The sequence below is a fragment of the Halichoerus grypus genome, chromosome 14, assembly GCF_964656455.1.
Source record: "Halichoerus grypus chromosome 14, mHalGry1.hap1.1, whole genome shotgun sequence".
NCBI classification, from domain to species: Eukaryota; Metazoa; Chordata; class Mammalia; order Carnivora; family Phocidae; genus Halichoerus; species Halichoerus grypus.
In genome coordinates, this window is record NC_135725.1 from 14,699,173 (window position 1) to 14,722,562 (window position 23,390).

A 23,390-nucleotide genomic window follows, 5' to 3' on the forward strand; every position below is an offset into this window, starting at 1 on the left:
TAGGCATTTGCTCTATCAGAATGACACCGAGCAAGTACGCTTGACTATAGTAGTTCCTTGTTAATTAGCCTGTTGAAATGCTACAAGTTGTAGCCGCTTTTCTTGAGCAGAACACACATGAGGAGAACAGAAACATATTGGATGACACCCATGGGTGGTCAATTTAGTGGTGACAGATAATCAGTCTCAAAGTGACAGCATCATAAGTTGGCTTTTCCATCCACTTCTAACTATAATATTCTTATTTGTTCATCGTATTTTCCATCTATTTTCTGTCTTTCTTGGGCAGGTATTACAGGTTACTAACGTATTTACTATCTGTATTGGAACACATCTTATTAATTATGCCTATGTGTCACATGCTACAGGTTTATTTATTAGCTATACTTAGCACATCCTATGTGCTGAACCAGCTACATAATTTGCAGGATCTGGTGAAAATGAAAATGTAAGGCCCTTTGTTAAAAAATAAAAAAAAATAATTCAGAATTTCAATTATTCAATTATTCAATTATTAAGAATTTCAAGATACCAATGGCAGAGCATTAAAGTAGGCACTGGGCCCACCTGATTATGGGGTTCTGTGTGACTACATAGTCAAGACACACCAAATTTACCCTGCCTATGAGTTTCACCTGAATATTATGAACCAAGAGCTTTCTTATTGTCTATGCTTAATATTTCTGATGAGTTCCATCCATTACCATAGCATAATGGAATGGTCTCAAATAATTCAGCAAACTCACTAACCAGAACTCAAGTCTATATTACTCCAAAGACAGTGTTCATGCCCTATAGCCCTATATAGGTGTTCTTTTTAAATACCACTTTGAACATGTCATCCCTATGTTCAAGGCCTTCAGTATCTCCCCAGTAATTAACAAAGTTTACAAGCTTAACAAATCAGTGAGCTCTACAATCTGGATTCACACTCTGAAGTCCAGCTTCTTTTCCAAATCATGAGTTACTGATGACGATGACCATGAGGTTTGGAGATGGATGGTACCATTTTCAATTTTTTTTTTTTTTTTGTCTACTATGTATCAGATCTTGTGCTAGGAGATGCTTCACACATTAACTTTTTTAATCCTCGTAAGCACCTTGAAAACAGAAAGTTATCCCCATTTTACAGATGAGAAGGCTGAGATTGACAGAGGTAAAGTAGTCTCACACAGCTAGTAACCATCAAGGTAAAGATCAAATCCAGATTTCTCCATCCCCAGAACCTCATTTTTTCTCTATTGTACCACTCACCGCTTCTCATTTGAGTCATGTTTTCCAGGGAAATGAGGTATTATTCTGCTAATTCAAGATTCCTCTTATTCTAGTGTTTATTTTAACACCCTGCTAAATGTCTTTCATTTTGTAATTTTCTGTAGACATTCTCACTTCCCTCAGGTATCCTCTCCAATTTTCTGCCATTCTTCCTATGCTTCCTATGCTGCTTCTAGTTCTACCTCCTTTGTGAATTAATCATCTCTCCCCTGAGGTCCCTTCTCTGCCAATTGTTATAGAAATAGAACTCAATTAGACTTTCTCTATTATTTGTTTGACTCTGCTGTTATGCTTTATTATATTACATTTAAAAATTGTATGTAAATCTCTTTCTCTTCAGAATAGATTGTGAGCTCCTGAGGATGTGAAAGGTGTCTCACAGCTCTGTGGTTCTGCAGAGCCTAGCGTAGTGCTCTGTACATCAGAAACATCCAATTACTATCTCCTTGTGGGTGGCCGCATTAATGGTGGTTTCTTTTATTGTGGGACACTCATTGCCAAGGCAAGAGAATCATGAATATGACAAAGCATTTTATGGGTCTGCATGAATTTGTGAATAAAAGGCAAGAATGTGCTGGTAAAAAGCCTTGATTTGTAGCATTTGCCGATTTCCATGGTGTAAATACTCCCATTATGATCAATTTCAAGGTACTAACAGTTAAGAATCTGCTTACAAAATCCCTGAAAATTCAACAGTCAGTGGCTGATCTCACAGCACCTCATAGGGGGATCTAAGAATGCCCTTGATTAACTAAGTTTATGTTCGAGGGACCTCAGTCTGGAGCAATTGAGAGCAGAGGCTAAAGAAAGAACTGTTTGTTATGCTATAACATATTTTCTTTATTCAATCTGTAACCAACAATGAAATGCTTGAATTAGAGCTGCCCGTGGGAAAGACAGGCATTGTTCTGTTAATTTCAGCATTCCTGGTAACCTCTTATTCTAGTGTTTATTTTAACACCCTGCTAAATGTCTTTCATTTGTATTCTAGAATTTCCTCCCATATCTGTGAGTATTTACAGAGTTTTAATCTCTCTCTTTTTACCTCCTATTCTGCTCTTCTCTCTCTCTTATTGAAGTATAGTTAACATACAGTGCTATATTACTTTCAGGTGTACAATATGATTCAACAATTCTATACATTACTCAGTGCTTGTCATGATAAGTGAACTCTTAACCCCCTTTATCTATTTTACCCATCCCCCACCCACTGCCCCTCTGGCAACCACCAATTTGTTCTCTGTATTTAAGAGTCTGATTAAAAAAAAAAAAGTCTGATTTTGTTTATCTCTTTTTTTTTTTCTTTTTTCTCCTTTTAAAATTCAACTTTAAGGGAAATTTTTTTATTTAAGAATAATCGAGTCTTGATTGGGATCTGAAATCTCTTCTGACTTATCATTCACATTTGAGTTCACCTGTACCAATTGCCTCTCTTATCATTTTCATTGCATAAGAAATAATCTTTCCTATTAAATAAGAACAGTGATCCTGACAATTCTTTCTTTTTGGATTTAACCTGTTAATATTTGCTGTGTTATTGTGACTGGTTAGAAAAATCGCTGTGGGTAATTTTAATAATGTTTTTCAAATAATATTTTGAAATTCTCCCTTAAAGGATGCCGATAGGAACCACATGAGAAAATTGTTTTGTTTTGTTTTTTCCTTGAGATTTGAAACTTTTTCAGTTGCCAAGGAAGTCAGCTCTGAAACATTGGGGATACATATACTTTTGCCTACCAAAAGTTCTTCTTTATTTCTTTTATGATTTATTTAATCTTTCCTATCTACAGTGTACCATTTTACCAGAGTTACCTGATGTTCTATTCTTCACCCTGGTTTTGCAAGCTTTTCAGGTGGCCCACTGGGCTCCAGCTCCTATCTCTTTTAGAGAGTTGTGAAGGCATTTATGGCTCTTGTACCGACCTCAAAATCCCAAATACCCTCCTCATTAAATCAGCCTGAGATTCTGCCCAGATGCTTGATGGAGGAGTAATTAATGGTCATTGGAAAATGGTCTAAAATATGCCAATATTCAAGGTTGCTCATGAGACTCTTGGCAATCAATCTTACTCACTACCTTTCACAAATATCTGCTTATCCAGAATTCAAATAATCTCAAAGTTCAAATAAACAGGGATTTTTTTTACAGTACACCATAAGATAATAATAATTATAATAAAAAGTAAATATTAGACAAAAGAAAGTTCTAAAGTTTTCTTCTACATAGATAAAATATGGTTACTATCATCTTCTTAACTTCAGACACACTGAATCAGTTTTCCCACGTTGCCAGAGTATCCTCCCCTCCAACCATTTTTGATAAATAGCAATTTACCTAACTTACGTTCTTTAGAATGTCAGCTACTGGTGACAGCTAATTTTCATAACTTGTTATTAGACTATCCATAGATGTATTATCTTTGAAAGGTGATTAAGAAGAGAAATTCACTAATTACACTTAAAATGATCTAGAAATGCTTTTAAATATGTTTGACATAATACATTAACAATAAAAGGAAAGCAAATGTGTACATGATAAACACAGAATATGATTAATTTGGGAAATGTGCCTTTTTTGTTTAGGGGAAGTGTCATCCAGATCTTGGGTAAGGTACGAATTCTGAAAGAAACCATTTACTTTATCAGGTTTACAATAAGAGAATAATGAAGGCATTTTTTAAAAAAGATTTTTATTTATTTATTAGAGAGAGAGAGAGAGAGAGAGAGAACATGAGCAGGGAGGAGGGAAAGGGAGAAGCAGGCTCCTTGCTGAGCAGGGCCCCCCCCCCACCATGTGGGGCTTGATTCCAGGGCCCTGAGATCATGACCTGAGCTGAAGGCAGACATTTAACCAACTGAGCCACCCAGGTGCCCCATAAAGTCATTTTTGAGGATGTTTTTATGTATATGACCAAGGAATGGCAAGTGGAGTATTACTTTGGGGGATTTAAATAAGCTTTTTGCTGTAGAATAAAAGTGGTTAAGCCTTATTAAAATGCATATCCTACAGTAAATGTTTGGAGAACATTATATTAGAATATCATGACAAATTAGATGGGAAGAAGAAAGGGGAATAGTTTTATGTATTCAATATAATGTGTCTAAAATATCTTTCTACAGTTCTGAAAATTAGAAATTTTAAGTATTATAAATCACTTCTTTCAAATAGCTGTTAATTATGTGTTGACAGTATACATGCATGAATTTGCATATATATGTATATGTGTGTATATATATATATGTCCATTATTTCACATATACATACACAAACATACTGGGATATCTACATAAAGACACGACTCTCTGGATGAATTAATGTTTCATTTTATGCATATCCTATTATAGTGTTTCTTTCTTAATTTTTTTTTTTTTTAAGATTTTTATTTATTTGACAGAGAGAGACACCGTGAGAGAGGGAACACAAGCAGGGGGAGTGGGAGAGGGAGAAGCAGGCTTCCCGCTAAGCAGGGAGCCCAACGTGGGGCTCGATCCCAGGACCCTGGGATCATGGCCTGAGCCGAAGGCAGACGCTTAACGACTGAGCCACCCAGGCGCCCCTATTATAGTGTTTCTTTTTTTTTTTTTAATTTTTTTTATTGTTACGTTAATCCCCATACATTACATCATTAGTTTTAGATATAGTGTTCCATGATTCATTGTTTGTGCATAACACCCAGTGCTCCATGCAGAACGTGCCCTCCTCAATACCCATCACCAGGCTAACCCATCCTCCCACCCCCCTCCCCTCTAGAACCCTCAGTTTGTTTTTCAGAGTCCATCGTCTCTCATGGTTCTTCTCCCCCTCCGATTTCCCCCCCTTCATTCTTCCCCTCCTGCTACATTCTTCTTCTTCTTTTTTTCTTTCTTAACATATATTGCATTATATTATAGTGTTTCTTGACCAATGCTTGGTCACAAGCATTAGGAAAGCTTAGAAGGGAGGCTCTGCAAGAAAACAGTGAAATAGTCTGACTTCAAGTCAACTGAGTAGAAAGCCTAGTTCACTCAGGAACATAGAATGCTCTGTGGGTGACCTCACCTAAGTTGTGTTGCCAAGTGCTCAGGACAGACCTCTAGATTTAAGTTTGCCATGTAGCAAGCAGTCAAGTTTACTAGGTAGTCTCAATTATTTGCAGAGCTCGCTGAACTGCCATCATTTGAAATTTCTTGCCCACTCATGGAGCCAAAGGCAGAACACACTGTTCCAACAGAAAACTAAGGCTCTTTTTTAGCACTCCTAAATATCACAACACAGCATTTTGAAAACATATTCCATAGTACTTAGAAATGTTTAGCATAGGGTAGAAACATGAACACACGGGTATTGTGCAGAATCGTTTTACCCAGGCTTCCAAAGCAGAATGGCCTCTCTCACTCTGAGGCAATGCCTTGTAAATCCATCTGTTTACAGTATTCAGAATTTATTGCATGTGTTTGATTTAAATGAACATGAACCGAGCAAAATCAGCACGGTCTGCCTGCCAAGCCCTGTCAATGGTCTCCTGAAGAGCTGAATGTAAGTCTCTCTAAGAATATGAGCTTGTATATGTGCTCCATGGTGGGAATATCGCCTTTGTTAGAAAAATTCCTACAAACCGATGCCTAGAATGCCTTTCTCTGCCTACTTGAATTCTATCGGTGCTTCCGATGCCCAGTTTAATTCTTCTCTCATCTACATCTTCAACAAGCTCTCAGGCCTCCAGTGTCCTCTCCTTTAAAGGTGTTGAACATTGTTATATAACAATTTTATGGGCTTATATCTCATTTTTCTTAATGGCATTTAAACTTCAGAAAAGAATCCACGTTTCTTTTATTTCTTTCAAAGCACTTAACACATTGCTAAGAATAAACACACTCAATAAATGCTTAGAAAAAATGGCTAAGTATACCATGTCTTCTCTATTTTTATGTGTCCTTGTGCCAATCACATGAGGTAGATAATGATGTTATTCAGGGGAAACTGGGAGCACTGAGCTCCAATCCCAGACAACTTGGGACACTTACTCTTTGGGAAAGCTTGGACCCTAATTTCATTAATCTAATCTTCAGTTTCTCATCTCTGAGACGGGGGTAACCATAGTTGCCACCTTGCTGGATTTTGTAGGGATTCAATGAGATGATGGGCATAAATAGTGCCCAGTACATGGCAAGCATTTATTATATGTTAGCTGTCACTGCCATTACTGCTGCCCATCACATTTTACAGATGAGAACACTCAGTTGGGATCCATAAGTCTCATAATTCTCCCAAGAGCACACACCTAGTGTGTGACAGAGCCAAGATTCAAACCCGTGTCTCAATGATAAAACACAGATCATAGAATTGAATAGAATGTAGTCATATTCAAGGGAGAGAGATTCCTTTTTGCCTCTTAGCACAGAGACGCCCCTAGGCTTTCTGGAGCAGCACAGCCCGGCTGGAGTAGGACTCAGGCTAGAATTCATCCCTGCATCCTCTCAGGCTGAGGCATAACTGGGTCTTCCGAAGCTGGACACCAGCGTCCTCACGGTGGGTCTCAAATGCGGGTCTCTCCCACTCATTTAGTGGCAAGAACAATTCTCAGTCTTCCCACATCTCGTCATCTGATGGGAAATGGGTTGGCTTTCTGAGAGGTTTTGCCTGGAAATACCTTGTCCTTTCTCAACTTTGTCATTTGGAAACTCAGGCATAAAAATTGAAGTCAGCACTATTAGTACTATTACTATTAATAATAGTTCCTATTTATAGTGCTCTTACTGTTTGCCATGGACACATTACATGTGTTATGACTAAACTTATTGCGTGCATTATTTCACATAAAACACAGGACAACCTCATGACAGAGCTATTAGTATCTCCATTTCATAGATGATGCAACCGAGCATCCAACCATTACCACCACTTCCACAGCATCTCCTTTAAAAAAATCACTTCCAGTATTAGGATGATTTTAAATAACACTACCTGTCTAATCATGGAGTTCTATTATCTAGGAGGCCTACAGTCCTTATTTCCAATCTCTGTGCATGAGAGTAGCTTCCAACCTCTGAAACTTCCTTTCAGTTACTCAATACTATTTTAGGAAAAGTCAGAGTTCTGACTTGGAGTCCATTTAAATTGGTTGTTTTTTTTTTTTTTTTTTAAAACAACAGTGTTTATTAAGAAAAGACTTCTCATTCTTCTGATCCCTTTTACTGGGAAGTGTTCATGAGCACAGGTCTTGATTACAGTTGCCTTAAAGACCAGTTTTGAAATGTCTTTCCTTTACTTGAGCAATACATTGGTTGCCTAATCATACCATCCAACTGAAAACAAGAGGAAAGAAGAGTCAACTTAACCTAACCCAAAGAGGGAACATGTTTCCTGGGTTGAGATGTGTCAAAGACAGCATAGCATGTCCTGACTCCCCTGTGTGATCAGGGCTGTATCATGTGTTGTGGGTAAATTATCTATTTTGTAAGTTAGGCCAAAGTGTGCTCCTTCAACTAACTGTGAAAGCATTCTTGAAAGCCCATGAAACCTTATTATTCTAATTACCAACACAAGGGGTTGATAAATGAATTATGAGGCCAGGTATTATTGCCATTAAATAGATCTCACTCAATTATTTATCCCTGGGTCTGGGGTTACAGTGCAGGGAGCTGTGCATACTGCACCAGGGCTGGCTTGAGCTCCAAGACCTGGAGACTGGATTATAGACTTGGCAGGCAGCTTCTGTTGAATGCAATTCAAGGGAATGACACACATTTTTCAGTCAGACATTTGGATGGTTTGAAGCCAATGGATATTCAAAGTTTATCCACAAAATCTTATTCATTTTATCTGTGCAAAAAAAAAAAAAAATCCCTTTAAATTATCCAGATACATGCACATGGGTAGGAAGTTGAATTACCTATAGGAAAAACACAGATGTTTTCTTGCTTTTTAGTTTTCAAAGGCTCTGCTCTTTATTTTCTTAGATTCTGATATCTGTAATGGGCACATTAGTGTGATAAGCATCAGTCAGTGCTCATCTCCATATTGGATAGTTTCTTTTTGTATCTTATTTCTAATAGCACAATGAAAGATGTTGTCTTCTGGTTAAGAAATCTGTTAGTGGAGAGGATGGGATTCGAAGCTACTAGTTTTTTTTTTTTCTTTTTTCCTGAAATCATGCAACTCATCGCAAAGGTTAGCCTGGAAAATAGTGTTAAGAGATGTTCTGTCACTGAGTCACCAATTTCTTCCCGTCCAATGTCCCTTCCTCTAGGCCAGCAAGCTGCAAAAGTGCTTCCTTATGTCCTGAGAGCATCCCATTAGGAGGTTCAAGAATCTGTTCTTGCTAAAAAAATTATTCTCTGCCCACCCTTGTAACCCCTGGCTTTATTTTAACATCATCCCCTAGACTTCTGATGAGTTGAGTCCTCTACTTATTTTGGCAAGAATGGGCAATGGGAAACAGAAGAAGCTACAATGACTCTTTAGGGATCCGTCTGGTATGAAACTTGGGGGAGGTATTTTGGAGAATGGAGGAGGTGGGGCATTAGGGAAGAGAAGAAATTTCTACCTGAGACTACGTGGAGTGGAGTGAAGTCCAGGTTTTTATCTGAAAATCAATGTCAGAATCTGTATGTTGAGGGTGGGGTGGGGTAGTACTTGGGAGAGAAATATGAAACTATTCCTAGCATCGGGAAAAATTTGTCAGTTGAAGAAACAAATGATAAAACCTTGTTTAGATTGTTCCAGGGGAAATTATATTTATAATAACTGACAAAAACCTTATGAGTGCCATATAAAGAGATTCCTATATTATTAGATGGATTTATGATTAATTTTGTGGTGATTTTAATTTAGTTATAACCCCGACTTCCCTCTCTCTCTCTCTTAAATCTTGCTAGTTTAATGATCTTATAACATAATCATCAGTTCACAAAATTAAAAATCTTGTCAGAAATATGAAGTAGAATAGCTATTTCTTTACACTTATGGCTGCTTAGAGCAGTCATGTTTTCTAATTGGCCACTCATCGAGCAAGCGATGTAACTCTAAAAAACCAAACTGAGCATCTTTTAAATTACCTGCTAAGTATCTAGAGTAGCAAATATGCCCATAACGTAGGCAATTTACATTTGAAAAACAAATTTTGATTTTACTGCGAGGAAGAATGTTTGAATCTCTATTTCTATGTGTTTATTAGAATAGAGTGATGTGATGATTCCTATGTATACTTGGTTGTAGGAATTTCAACATTCTTGATGCCAAATAATTGAATTATGGCCGGTTCCACTATGACACCATGTATGGGTTCCTAAAACCCACCACACTGTGCAAAATAGGGCAATGAAAACCACAGGGCTTATAGGAAAACTGGGGCTAGGGGAATAATACTCAGAAATATCATCAATGACACATTGACAAAGATGGATATAAAGTGGCGGCAACATTTTACACAAAATTTGCATTATGCTTAAGTTGTTCTGTAATGCATCAATCATGTTAGAACAGGTTTTCAGTTCTGAAACAACTGTTACAGGAGAATCCACTGTGTAATAATCCCTCCAACACTTTCGCACTTATGATGGCACCTTCTTGCTACCACTGGGCAAGCAGGGAAGCCGTTGCTCACCCTCTAGTTCGTTTGTTGAGGAATCTTGACCTGTTAAAGGCCACAAAGTAACTGAGGGAAAGTGCAGATCATGCTCACATGTGTGTGAGTCCTGGGCATGCATGCCTTCCTCTGAGAAACAGGACCTTCCTGAACATGTGTACAGAGAGGGTCAAAAGCACGGGCAAAGTCACAGAGACAAATCACAGAGGCTGGGTTAGAACTCAAGTTAGAGTCGAGTTTAGTTTAGTTCAACATTTTATAAATGTCTGTGAGGTGCCATGCTCACTCCTGCCATATCATCTCTAGAACATATTGTTAATGCTTAAATGGGATATGTTTTCTTGATTGCATGGATGGAGAAACCCAGCCATGAGACCTCAGCTTATACTTTTTGATAGGGCTTCATTAAACATTTTAGAATATGTAGAGTGTTTTAGAAACCATTTTCAAATTAATCTTCATAACTCAGAGGTCATGTCAAATGTCAGGGCATTTGACGACAAGGCCAGTCTAGTAACCCTTCCCATTTTCCAGGGGTCTGCTCTAGGAAGTTTCTCTTCTCCTCTTCTCTTCTCTTCTCTTCTCCTCTTCTCTTCTCTTCTCTTCTCTTCTCTTCTCTTCTCTTCTCTTCTCTTCTCTTCTCTTCTCTTTCTCTTCTCTTCTCTTCTCTTCTCTTCTCTTCTCTTCTCTTTTCTCTTCTCTTCTCTCCTCTTCTCTTCTCTTCTTTTCTTTTGTTCTCTTCTCTTTTTTTTTTAAGATTTTATTTATTTATTTTAGAGAGAGAGTGAGAGAGGGAGCACAAGAGAGGGGAGGGTCAGAGGGAGAAGCAGATCTGCCTCTGAGCCAGGAGCTGGACGCTGGGCTCAATCCTAGGACTCCGGGATCATGACCTAAGCCGAAGGCCGACACAACCGACTGAGCCACCCAAGGCCCCTGCCCTATTAAGTTTCTGAGAAGACTCATGTAAAAGGGTGCAATTCCAAAGTTTCGGAAGGACTTTGCCTTGGAGCATCAATTAATGTGGAAAATACAATTATTGGATGCTCCCCTGTCTGTATGTATCTCAAGTTCTGCCTCTTAGCTCCACTTCCAGAAGGTTTAAGTTTAATAAGCACCTCCTCTGCTCAAAGTAATGGTCAGTGCTGTGGGGGATACGAAGGGACAAGATACTGTCCCTGCCATCAAGGAACTCATCTGGGGGGTCTGTTTGATGACTGAAGAGAATCTACTCCATTGCACTTGTGTTTTTATGGAAGAATATGGGGGGTACACAGGTGCAGGTGAGTAAGGAGGTGCCACTGTGGAGTCACTGGCGAAGTCAGCAGGTGCATGTTGGGTTTTGATCACCGGGTATTATAAAATCATGAATTTAGGAGCGCCCGGGTGGCTCAGTCGGTTCAGCGACTGCCTTCAGCTCAGGTCATGATCCTGGAGTCCCAGGATCGAGTCCCGTATCGGGCTCCCTGCTCAGCAGGGAGTCTGCTTCTCCCTCTGACCCTCCCCTCTCTCGTACTCTCTCTCTCATTCTCTCTCTCAAATAAATAAAAAATCTTTAAAAAAAAAAATTATGAATTTAGCACTGTCACTAAGGAACAACTTACCAAAAAAAAAAAAAAATCCTTGACTTCATTTTTTCAAAATTTACTTTGTTTGTTAATAAGCTTATTTATAGTCATATGTCGAAGGGTCTTATTCTGTAAAATCACACATTCCAGGGGCCAACCAACTGACAATGTTGCAGCTGTGGAAAGGCAGTCCAGGTTTGGGTTCTTCTGGGTGATGCCCTCTATGGCCCCTAAAAGGTCAAGACAAGCCTGGGCCACCTCTCTTTTTAAAATTCTTTTGGCATGTCAAACACACAACAATAGCAAAATTGGCCAAAGTTACGAAATTGTAGTATATTTAACATTAACCATTCTGCTGAGTGGATGCTTTTCTACACACACACAAAGACACTAATGTGACAACTGTAATGTGTAACTATTTGGGAATAAGGTTAAAGTTTATATTTGAGACCCTTTCGGAATGTGAAGCTAAAAGTATTCCTTTCCTTTCCCTTCTTCCCTCAACCCCATTTGCTGCACATAATATGATTCCTCTGTTTCAAGTCATAATTGGTTTTATGAGATTAAATACCAGGTCAATAAAGTATGTTCTATGTCAGTTTGTCCTAAACTCTTTGACTTATTATTTTTTTAAATAATCCTTAAAAAAGAAGAAAAGAAAATATTTTAATTTAATTTTTTTTAAAGATTTTATTTATTTATTTGACAGAGAGAGACATAGCGAAAAAGGGAACACAAGCAGGGGGAGTGGGAGCGGGGGAAAGCAGGCTTCCTGCGGAGCAGGGAGCCCGATGCGGGACTCGATCCCAGGACCCTGGGATCATGACCTGAGCCGAAGGCAGACGCTTAACAACTGAGCCACCCAGGCGCCCGAAAAGAAAATATTTTAGAATAAACATTCTGACTGCCCGAATCTGAAGTCAACTTTGGATTCAATTTTATATGTGGTAGAAATGAAAAGAACTAGTATTCTCTATTTTGACACTTAGAACAAATTACTTGCTTTTTGATGATCCAGCTGATTAATAATAATAAATGAGACTAAAATATCTTATTCTTCCTGGCCAGAATTAAAAAGCTTAAACATCTGTTTCAAGTCCTGAGCTTGAAATAGAGCTTAAATTCATGTGCTAAGGGTCTAGAAGAAATAAGGCTGCAAACCTAATAAAATGAAATGTCCACTACCTCTATCCTATGATTCTCAACCTATACCTCCCTTACCCCTTATTTTGTTTTATTTTCTCAGGGAAGCAAAAAAATTTGTGAGTGAAAATGAAGGAGCCCTTGGGAAAGGGAAAGGAAAGAAGTGGTTTGCATTTAAGTTGATGATGGCCAAGGTAAGCATTTTCACAACTCAATTTGGTTGATGCCATGCATTCTCAATGGCAGCCATATTGATTCTAAGGAGGAGAAAATTGGTTCTGTTATGGGAGAGGGAAAGCATCTTACATTTTCTATGTATGAAGCACGTACACACATAAAGTAAATACATAGTATATCTGTGGTATTAAAATTTGGGGCAGGGCATGATTCAGAAAACAAACAAACGAAAAGGCCCTAAAATACTCCTTAAAGGGGTTAAAATGAAAAATAAGTTGAGAAACATTGATTTATGGCAAAAGACTTACTTGTGTGATTTTCTCACCCCTGAATGACAAAGACTGTGCCCCTCTCATTTTTATTCCCTGGTAGTGAAGGGGTTCTGGGTTAAAGTTTCTTTCTCAAAATGTCTACAAGCTTTTGGGCCATATAGCTCTTCTCTCTCAGGAACATCAACTTATACATTGAATAGAACATGAGAAAAAAAACAAAAGATATACCAATATAAAGACAGATTCTTGGAAAATATAGAAAAGAAATTAACATTTATTTAGTATTTACTATATGCTAAACACTGACTGGATCCTTCTATGAAGTTATCGTATTTAATTCTCAAAGCAAAGTAGGTATGTAGGCATTATTGTCCCCTCTTTACAATTGTTACCCCACTTGTAAGCTAAATGCATTTCCATACAGATGGGGTTTTGTGAATAAAAATCACAAATCTTACGTATGAAATAGAGATAGAAAGATTTATGATGTATACCATGGATTAATTTTGTCTGTTTTTATAATTTAAATGAATAGAATCTTATAGTATTTATATTTTTGTTTCTGCCTTCTTTGATGCAATATTATATTCATGAGATACATTCATGTTGTGGCAGCTCTAGTCCATTTTTATCAATATGTTGTATTCCATCGTATGAAGGTACCACAATTTATTAATCCATTCTCTTGTAGATGGACATTTGGATTGTCTCTAGTTGGGGTCATCTTTTGAACTTCAGACTTGTCTCATACTCTTATTTGGGCCCTATATGCCTGTCCATCTCACACGTGATCCCAGCATAATGCGCACTTACGCAAAGTTATTTGCCCCATTCCCATTCTTCCGTGTGGTCCTTGTGGTCCTCTTGACCACAGATGGCCCAACAGTGTGGAATAAAATGGAAGGACGGTCTTTTATAAAAACTAATGTGTGATTCTTTTTCTTCCTCCCTTTTCTATGATACCATGCCTTTCCATTTAATTAGATGCTCTACTTGTACCAGAATAAAAAGTGTCCTATGTCATAACACTTACCATCCTGTATTGAAGTTACTTGTTTATGTTCAGCTTACTCTAGTAGAGTAAGAAGCCCTTCAAGGCAGGAGCTATGTTTTATTCATATTTCATCAATTTCTTCACGCAATGAGTATCTAATTAAACACATAAAATTTGCCGATCGCCTAATATTAGGTGCCAACTCAGTTCCTGCTCCCTTATTGTCTGTCAGAATACACAGATCTGTCTCAGCCTATTTGCTATAAAACAGGAGATCCATAAAAGTTTTTTTTTAATTGAATTGGTGCGGAGGTGGTTGGGGAAAAGGGAGGCAAGTAAAACCTACTCTTTTCCTCTTTTTACAAAAAGCCTTACGTGGCACCAGAGAGATCTTTCCAAGCTCATTGTCTTGTGATATTTTGGGATGGGGGTGAAGGATAAACCTCTTGGCAAACAAGAGGCTGAGTTTTAGTGTTGTATTTGGCTTTCTTTTCAGAAATGGGCAAAATTTCTTCGTGATTTTGAAAACTTCAAAGCCGCCTGCATCCCGTGGGAAAATAAAATCAAGGCAATTGAAAGTAAGTGCTCATGAGATCTCATTAGATGGGAAGGTTGTTTCATAAGCTTATCAGATGCCTTTCTCAGTTTCTATACTATTGGAAAGATTAAAAACAAGAAAATGAACAAACAAAAATAACCATTTTTTACATTCTCTTTGTACTGTGAAAATTTGCAAGCACTTACCAATCACAGCACTGGAGACCCCACTCTCCCTTTCTATGTTAGACCAAAATATTCTCATTCTGACCTTTTCTCTCCTATACAAGTAAGTCAATATTGTGTCAATGACACTGAATCGTATATATCACTGGGAAAGCAGCAATTTTATATTGGCAATGAATATGACATTGAAAATATATTCTTATGAGAGTTAGAAAATAATCAAAATGAACAATGTCTAAAAAGAATGAAGAAATCTTGGGGCACCTGGGTGGCTCAGTCGTTAAGCATCTGCCTTCGGCTCGGGTCATGATCCCAGGGTCCTGGGATCGAGCCCCACATCGGGCTCCTTGCTCAGTGGGGAGTCTGCTTCTTCCTCTCCCTCTGCCTGCCGCTCTGCCTACCTGTGCTCTCTCTCTCTCTCTCTGTCAAATAAATAAATAAAATCTTAAAAAAAAAAAAAAAAAAGAATGAAGAAATCTTAAAGCCTTATTTTCAGATCTGAAGTAGAATAAGTAATCATCATCCAGGAACTTGCTATGTGAATATCATACTGTGCCTTCAGCTGATACAGTATTCCTAGGTTACAGAGAAGTCAGGAGAATACACTCAATCGAAAGCCTATTTAGAACAGTGCTCTAGGCTTAGAATAAGGCAAGTAAAGATTTTAAAATATTGTAAATGTAATAAATAATTTTTTAAAAATATACAAAGAATGTAATAATAATAAGGAATGTAAAGAAAAAGGGATAATATTTCAAACATTTCTGAGCACAATCTTGCCATATTTTGGTTTCTAGGAGTTTTGACTAGGATCTGATTTTCCTCCCTGACTTTTCAGATCGAGAGGCAGGTTTTCCTGCTGCTTAAATGTGGTGTTGCGTAATTAAAATGGAGGCTCCATAGGGAGATAACACAGTTGATGGATATTTCACGGACATGATTGGGCATGTTTTAGGAGTGCCTATCCTCAGTCCTCTGTCTCTCATTATCAAGTGGCAATGAATTAAAAATACATCAGCTAATTAATTGCACTTCCTCCCACAGATTCCTGTACCACCCCGTCATTGCTTTATTTTCCTCCTTAACGCTTGCTATCTAAAATACTGTATTTTTAATTTAGTTTTTAAACGTAATTTCATTTCATTTTATTTTGTGTTTATTTCTTCCGGTAGACTATGAAAGCAGAGGTTTGGTTTGGTTTACTCCTGGATCACCAGACCTAGAATTTGCTTGACCTTAATAAATATGCCTCGAATAAAATTAAATAGTAGTCGTTCTTCAAACGTCTACCATTGTAGGAAATGGGAAAAGGAATTTAGACCCACCAGAAAAGAACAGACACCATGGAATCCTTAAGTTTCAAGTGTACAGCTCAAATGTGGTACCTTGAGAGGCATTGAGGAGCAGAAAGCCATTTGGAACATTAAGGTCTTGATACAATTTGTGTAAAAATAACCTGATTTGGTTCTTGTTTTGCAGCCAATTTGCTGTTCAACTCTGAGGCAGTCATTTAATCCCTCTGGGCCTCAGTCTATTCATCTATGAGATGATAGGGTTGAATCTTGATTGGTCTTGAGATGTAGCCCAAGAAATTTGTAATAATGAGAGTTAAAATGTACATTTGCAATTATTTATTCGGAAGGTCCACTAGGTTCTAGCAGGTTCTAGCTTGTCTCAATAATAATGTCCTGCCCAATTGTGTTGCAATAGCCTATCTTGAGTGGGATAGAAACACATGGAATTATTTTTTTTGCCAGGAATTTCACACAGGAATGAGTGACAATATAACCACCATCTAGCATGTGTGTTACTAGGGGAAAGACAGATCGAGAGCCACTCAATTATGCTTTTAGTTATCTTCCTTCCTCCCCTCTTCCTCCAGGAAATTTGGAACAGTCAGCTGGGTAATTCCAGCAGATGCGGGTTATTTTCTCTTCCATATGCAATTTCAGGTTTGATTAGGTTGTCCTGATTTCTCCACCTTTCATGGTGCTTTGCCTCACTGTGAAGAATTGATCCTTATTTTCTATTCCATCAACAGTCGCCACAACCACCACTCTTTGGGTGTCACTCAGATGTCCTAGCCTAACAAGATGGTATTTATACTGTACTCGTACAGCAGCACACTTCATATAATCTCGAACATGCCTGCAATGTGCCCATTAGCCTTCCTATTTTCAAGTTGTGGTTAAATAAAGGTCCCAGAATTAGTTACCGGAGGAGCTGAGATGTCAGGTGAAGTCTCTCTGGGTCCACGGCTTGTGGTTTTTCTCAATGTGGCTTGCTCATTTGTTACTTGAAGGAAAATTTTATAAACTTTTTCTTTTGCATCAGGTCCCAGAGTGGATTTGACCAGAGCAATGGCAGGATGAGCAGTTAGAGATTTTCTTGATCATTATCCAATTTGGGAAATTGTGTCTCATTTTCTCATGTGTTTATTTTTGAATGAGTTATTTATTTAATTACATACTTAAGCTTCCTAAGGTACTTAATGCATTATGATCTTAATGATAATCATCAGTACACCATATGCTTTTGGGCGATTGTAGTAGTTGAAAAGTAGGAAACCTCTCTAAAAGTGTATTAGTAAAATCATTGGGTTAGACCAACCATCTCATAGAAAGTACCCTACCAAAGATGGGGGAGCATGTATCTGTGATGGCCTTTGAAACTTAACTAAACAGAAATTGGAAAAGAAATGGGACATGGAATCAGTTTTCTAAAGGTTGAGGTCCTTTTGCCCCTGACCGGCTCTATAGTATGGCTAATCCTTCAATATCTGGGGCCCTCTGTTTCCACATTTGGGGTTTAACTCATTCCTATACAAGGCAATTTCCAACCCAACATTCTATGATTTAGAAGTTACAATCAGTTTGAGATTTATATGTAAGCAGATGAAGTTCTTTATACTTTTGAGTGATAAATCGTTGAAACAGTTAAATGAAAAACAGACTTACAGCAAGAGAGGCCTGCATAATTTACCTTCTATGTCAGTTCTTCTTAGAAAAAAGCAGATTAAACATGTACCCTATTTATAAAATACATATTTCATATTTTAAAATAATACCAAGTCTTTTCTCTTACAGAGATGACCACTTAATCTTATAGAAGTTTCAGAAATAATTGTATTCCTTTTGAAAGTCAGAATAATCTAACATGTAATACCTCATTTAATCTTCAAAATAAACTTGACTGGACTGATTAATTGAGCAAATACTCACTGAGTGCCTGCCATTATTAGGCCTGTTTTCCAGGCACTGGGCATGCAATGCTGACAAAGACAGGCGAGGCTTGATTTTACATCCAATTGTGTTAATAGGCATGTGGGTGGGGAAGGCAGGTCATAAAATATAAGCAATTAAATCATGAAGAAAATGCAGATTGTGGTCAGAGGCATGTTTAAAACAGGAGCAGCTAAGCTCCATTCCGAAGTCTTTCTAATCCATTTGCCCTCATTCTCTGCTCAATCTCTAGATAATACTGAACAAGTATTTTTGTAAGTGTGGTTTTAAAGAAGTCCCAAATTACCAGACTTCTCTGAGTTTCCATAAAGCTCTAATAATTGGCAGAATCGAGAGGTGGACTTAAATCAAGTCTAAAACTCATGCTGTTTCCCATCTTGATTCCAGTAAGGCCTGGATCCCTTTGCTAGTGTGGACCAGGTACTCACTTGAGGACTCCCCAATTTTTTTTTTCACATCAAAAACAGATTTGATCATTCCTGCCGCAAAGGGATGCTGTGAAGTTCTACATCATGTGGGGATGCTGTGGAATTTTACTGCCATGCCAGCCTTGTGAAGAAGCCATGCTAAAAACCCCAGGATTACCCACAAGGATGAACTTTATTAACTACTTTTCATTACGTATTTTGCTGAAAAAGCTGTGTATTTGTACTCCCAGGAAATATCATCTATATCCATTGTGACTCCAGAATTATTATCAAAACCATGGATTAAATCATGGAATGTCCTTCAAGCTGGAGATTACAAGTCTTTCTCAGAACTGAAATCTATTTCTTCCTAATAATAAAGTGTGGCATCGAAATAGGTGTGAGAAACCTATTTTTTGGACCAGAAAGATCTGCAGGTAGACAACCCTAAGAACAGAGTTTAAACCTCATGTTTCTCTACTGGCCTAAGAGCTGCAGAAAATGCAAATCAAATTTGCCACATTTAATTCCCCTAAACCAGTTCGAAAGCAACTATGCTTCATGTCCTAGCCTAACAAGATGGTATTTATACTGTGCTCGTGCAGCAGGTGATTTAATTGGTCTTTTCCCACTTAGAAATGCTCATATTTGTCTGCCTGTCTTATTACCCATCTGTTCAAGAGGAAATTATACATGATGATAAACTACAAATTACTTTGCCTTAATAATAAATAACCAGAGGGAGAGGTGAAACTTTAACCTTAATTTAAAAGAAATGCAAGAAAATTCAGCAACAAGAATATTGCATAAGCTTAAAAGGCCTCACTTGAAAAGGTACCAAGGACTCTGTTTTACTGTATTAATAATTCATTATGGAAACAGAATTTATTAGTCAGATTAAAGAAAAAAAAGAATTGGTCATTTCTGGGCACCAGCCCAATTTATGAATGTGAATGGCCTTAGCTGATTGGTGGATAATGCCTATGTTTTTTCAGACATACACATTCATGGCTTATTTATTCCATATACTATAGTTTTTTTTAAAAAAATAGTGTAATTATGATTCTACTTGGGTAGCAATATAGTACTGTGGTTAAGAGAGATCTGGATTTGGAGTCACACACCTACAGATCAAGGTTGCCTAGTTTAGAACTCTGGCTACATCATTTACTACGTATTACTACATAACTCCCTATGTAACCCTGGTTCCATCATTTACTAGCTGTATAACCCATGGGCCTAAGTCTCTGTAAAGTGAGAGTATAGGAATTCTCTTCTTGCAGGAATTCCATGATGACTAAAGGAATTAATACACAAGATCAAAATAGGTGTCTGAAACAAAATTCATTAAATGTTAGCTATTGCTATTATTAATCAAGTCTTGGTTCAGTCAAATGCTGTGTTTAGGTTTTTGGTCCCCATCCACAGTGGGACTAATAACACTTAACCTTATCGGGTTCCAAAAGCAATAAAATGAGTGATGCTGGAGAAGTTTATGGTATGCATAATTGACCAGCAAGATATATCAGCTATTATTATTACTACTACTACTACTTCTCCTCCTTATTCCTGTTCTTTACAAGAATGAAACAATTTTATCTAAGAGACGAAGCACACGGAATGACTGTTCTTTTTAATTACGATCTCTTAGCTACACTTTAGGAAGGTTTCTCTTTTCAGTCAATGCCAGATTTAGCCACCTACCTCTGATCAGATAGAACCACTAGGATAAATGGATGTGAGGAGGGAAGAGTTCTCCTTTTTTATTTATTTTATTTTATTTCATTTTTTATTTATTTTTTTATTATTTGTGTTGAGACAGGGAAAGGTCCTTTGGAGCTTGGATGCCAACCAGTTGATTTGTGTTCTTTCCTTTACAGTCTTTCTTTTGTTACTGTCCTCTGCCCTCTGCCATTGGTAAGAGTTCTGTAGAAGGAATAATGTCTTCTGGATTTCTTGGTCTCTTTGACCTGTGTCTGGGTCTTTTGTACAATCATTAATTTTAATGAAATCTGTTTTCCTGAAATTCATTTCCTTTAGACTTAGGATTCTGTAAAAAAAAAAAAGAAAGAAAGAAAAGAAAAAGAAAGAAAAAAAGGAGGGGTGTGCTTAATCGTTACTTCTCTACTTCCAATAAAATAGTTGTGAAAAGATGCAGCCTGAAAGCTTTGGAATCTAAAAGATATTTCATCCATAATGAATATAGATTATATATGGGGGAGGGGATACTTTCTGAAACATTATAATGTGCTCCTCTTTTTTGCCTTTAGGTATATTTACACTCTGTACTCAATTTAAGAAATTCATTTGCTAGGGTTTGTGTATGGGGGCTGAGAGAAAATGGGCCGTGGGTGCTAATGAGAAGAGCAAAACTGTAAGAAGGAAGGTGGGAAAGGAAAGAAGGAAGGAAGGGAGGGAGGGATTGAGGGAGGGAGGGCAGGATGGAGGGAGGGATGGGGAAGGAGGAAAGGATGAGTCAGCATCTGGTGCTTGGGACTCTATACCAGAAGATCTCCTGTGTGTTTCAGGGAAAAGCTTGCTCCAGATACCTAGAGACAAAGTTCCTTCTCCAGTTAATGAGTAACTGTAATGACTAGCACGCACTGCCTTCAATAAAACATGACAAATGAACCTGGCTGAGATGGGCTAGGGCAGTTGTTACCAGAGAACATAGATAACAGCCATGAAATGATCTGAAATCACTGGGAGCCAGGTGGATGATCAGATGTCCTGGGAGGGGCAGATCTGTGTAGCCTTTCTGCATCTGGTTACAGCACCTATGGGCATGTTTATCAAAACCATACCCTTTTAGAAATCCAGTAGAACTCTGCCTTTCTCTACAAAGTGAAATGAATCCAAATATTCAGACTTGAAAATAATTGATTTTTTTTAAATGTCCATTTAGACACTGACTTTTTTTTTCAGTTTCTATAAAAATTGTCACTGTGTTGTGGGAATAGGCAAGGTGGCTCCTAACGAATAGACTAAGTTTCAGAAACAGAAGCATGACTCGTGTGATCTCAGCCTCATCTTACTAAGCAGAGTGGAATTTGCTTCCCCTGAACCTCCTTCTTTCTGCAATAATGTTTCCCTGCCGGTGATGCTGCAAAGCCAGAGGGCCAAGAAAGCCATTGGTCCCCGGAGGTGTTTTGCTGAAGGAGTCAGGAAAAAGGGCCTGACGCGGTGGGTGGCTGCAGGTGTTTATCATTTCTTCTTGGGCAGCTGCAAAGGGGAACTGGGAATCGGGAAGGAAACTAGCACCTTGGGGTTGAACTTTAAGCGATAATCAAAGAAAGTTGGGCTTTTGTTAATCAATGAAATCTCAACCTGAGACTCCAAATTCCTGGTCTTTCTTCCTCTTCCATTCTCTGTTTTAAGATAATGTTTTGTTTTGTTTTGTTTTTTAAAGATTTTATTTATTTATTTGACAGAAAGAGAGACACAGTGAGAGAGGGAACACAAGCAGGGGGAGTGGGAGAGGGAGAAGCAGTCCTCCCGCCGAGCAGGGAGCCCGACGCGGGGCTCGACTGAGCCACCCAGGCACCCCTGTTTTGTTTTGTTTTTTAATTTTTTTTCTCAATAAATACAATTTGGACAGATCACTTTCCACTGAGGCACGTGCATGTTGATGGCACATTCTTGCCTGTCCCCTCCCAATTCGTTTCCCAAAGCTGAAGAGACTTTAAAGGTCACAGTCTACTTCCCATCCCGCCCCCACACCCAATCCTGCTGCTTAGCACCTGTTGGCGACTTTCCCAACACATTTAAAATAAACGTCTCACTTTTTACCTGTCTTTAGGAGGCCCTATACGGTGTGGTTTGGCTTGTCTCTTCATCCCTCATCTGTCACCGCTTTCCCTTGTTCACTGGGCTCCAACCACATAGTCCTTCGGTTGGTTCCTCAATTGTCCTAAGCTCTCACTTGCCTCCAGATATTTGTTCTCGCTCTTTCCTCCGCTTGAGCTGCTCCTCCCCAGCCTGAGCGTTTGCTGCCTCTTCCTCCAACTTCAGACCTCTGCTCAACTGTTACCCATTCTGATACACCTTCCTCAATGAGCTTATTGAAAGCAACCTTCTCAGTATTTTACCTTCTTCTCTCTAGGACCTAGCTGGTATATATAATTGTTTTATATTTGTTATATAATTGTTATAATTATATATATATAATTGTTATAATTATATGTATAATTATATATTATGTACATGTATAATTGTTATAATAATGTAATCATATGTGATTTTACATATCATATATATGCTACATGCACATAAGATATGCCATACATAATACACAGATATTATACAATGTATTTGAATATACATATATAGTACATATACAATATATAATATGACACATACTGTACATACATATAATATGCTATATAATAGCATATAGCACATACATTGTGATAAATACATATATTCTATTTATTTATTTTTAAAATCCCTGCCTCTCTGTTGTTTCCATACCTCACTAAAACATAAACTGTATTCGGGCAGCAACCCTGTCTGTGACATTGTGTTTCACATCTAAGGTAATTCCTGAGGGAAAATACTGGAAGTATGTGAAGAGTGAGTGAATGAACTTCAGCTTCTGCGCTGTACCTAAAAAATGCCAGCGATGCAAAAAATAGCCCAGGAGGGTCTGCGGGCCAGCTGTCCCTGAAGGATGTGGGAAAGGCTTTTGAGAAAGGCATTGTTGCCTGAGAGAAAGGAGGCAGAAGTGCAGTGATTATAATGATAATGGTAGCTAACTACTGGCAGATACTGTGGTAACCACTTCACACGTATTCACTCAACTTAATGTTATTAACTTATTAGCTCCGGGAATAAAATGGGCTTTCACCTAGCAACCCTAGCTGCTAAGCCCTAGGCGGCTCTCCCTTGGATGGGCCCTAAAGGCGTAGGGTCACAGTCATTCTACACAACTGCATCCACACAGTAGAGAGCACTTCCGTTACCAATAACATTTTCTCTTCCTGGATAGAAACAGAATGCTGAAGACTGTCAATGTGGAAAGGACCA

At 38.1% G+C, this 23,390-nt stretch overlaps 1 protein-coding gene across 1 annotated transcript in view; it reads left to right on the forward strand.

The window, feature by feature from the left end:
- The window catches only part of TMC1 (transmembrane channel like 1), a 110,560-nt gene that overhangs the window by 18,515 nt on the left and 68,655 nt on the right, over positions 1 to 23,390 (forward strand). The window contains exons 5-6 of the mRNA XM_078062192.1: positions 12,654 to 12,744; positions 14,490 to 14,571. Coding sequence (XP_077918318.1) covers positions 12,654 to 12,744; positions 14,490 to 14,571 — 173 coding nt within the window. The remainder of the gene's footprint in view (positions 1 to 12,653; positions 12,745 to 14,489; positions 14,572 to 23,390) is intronic.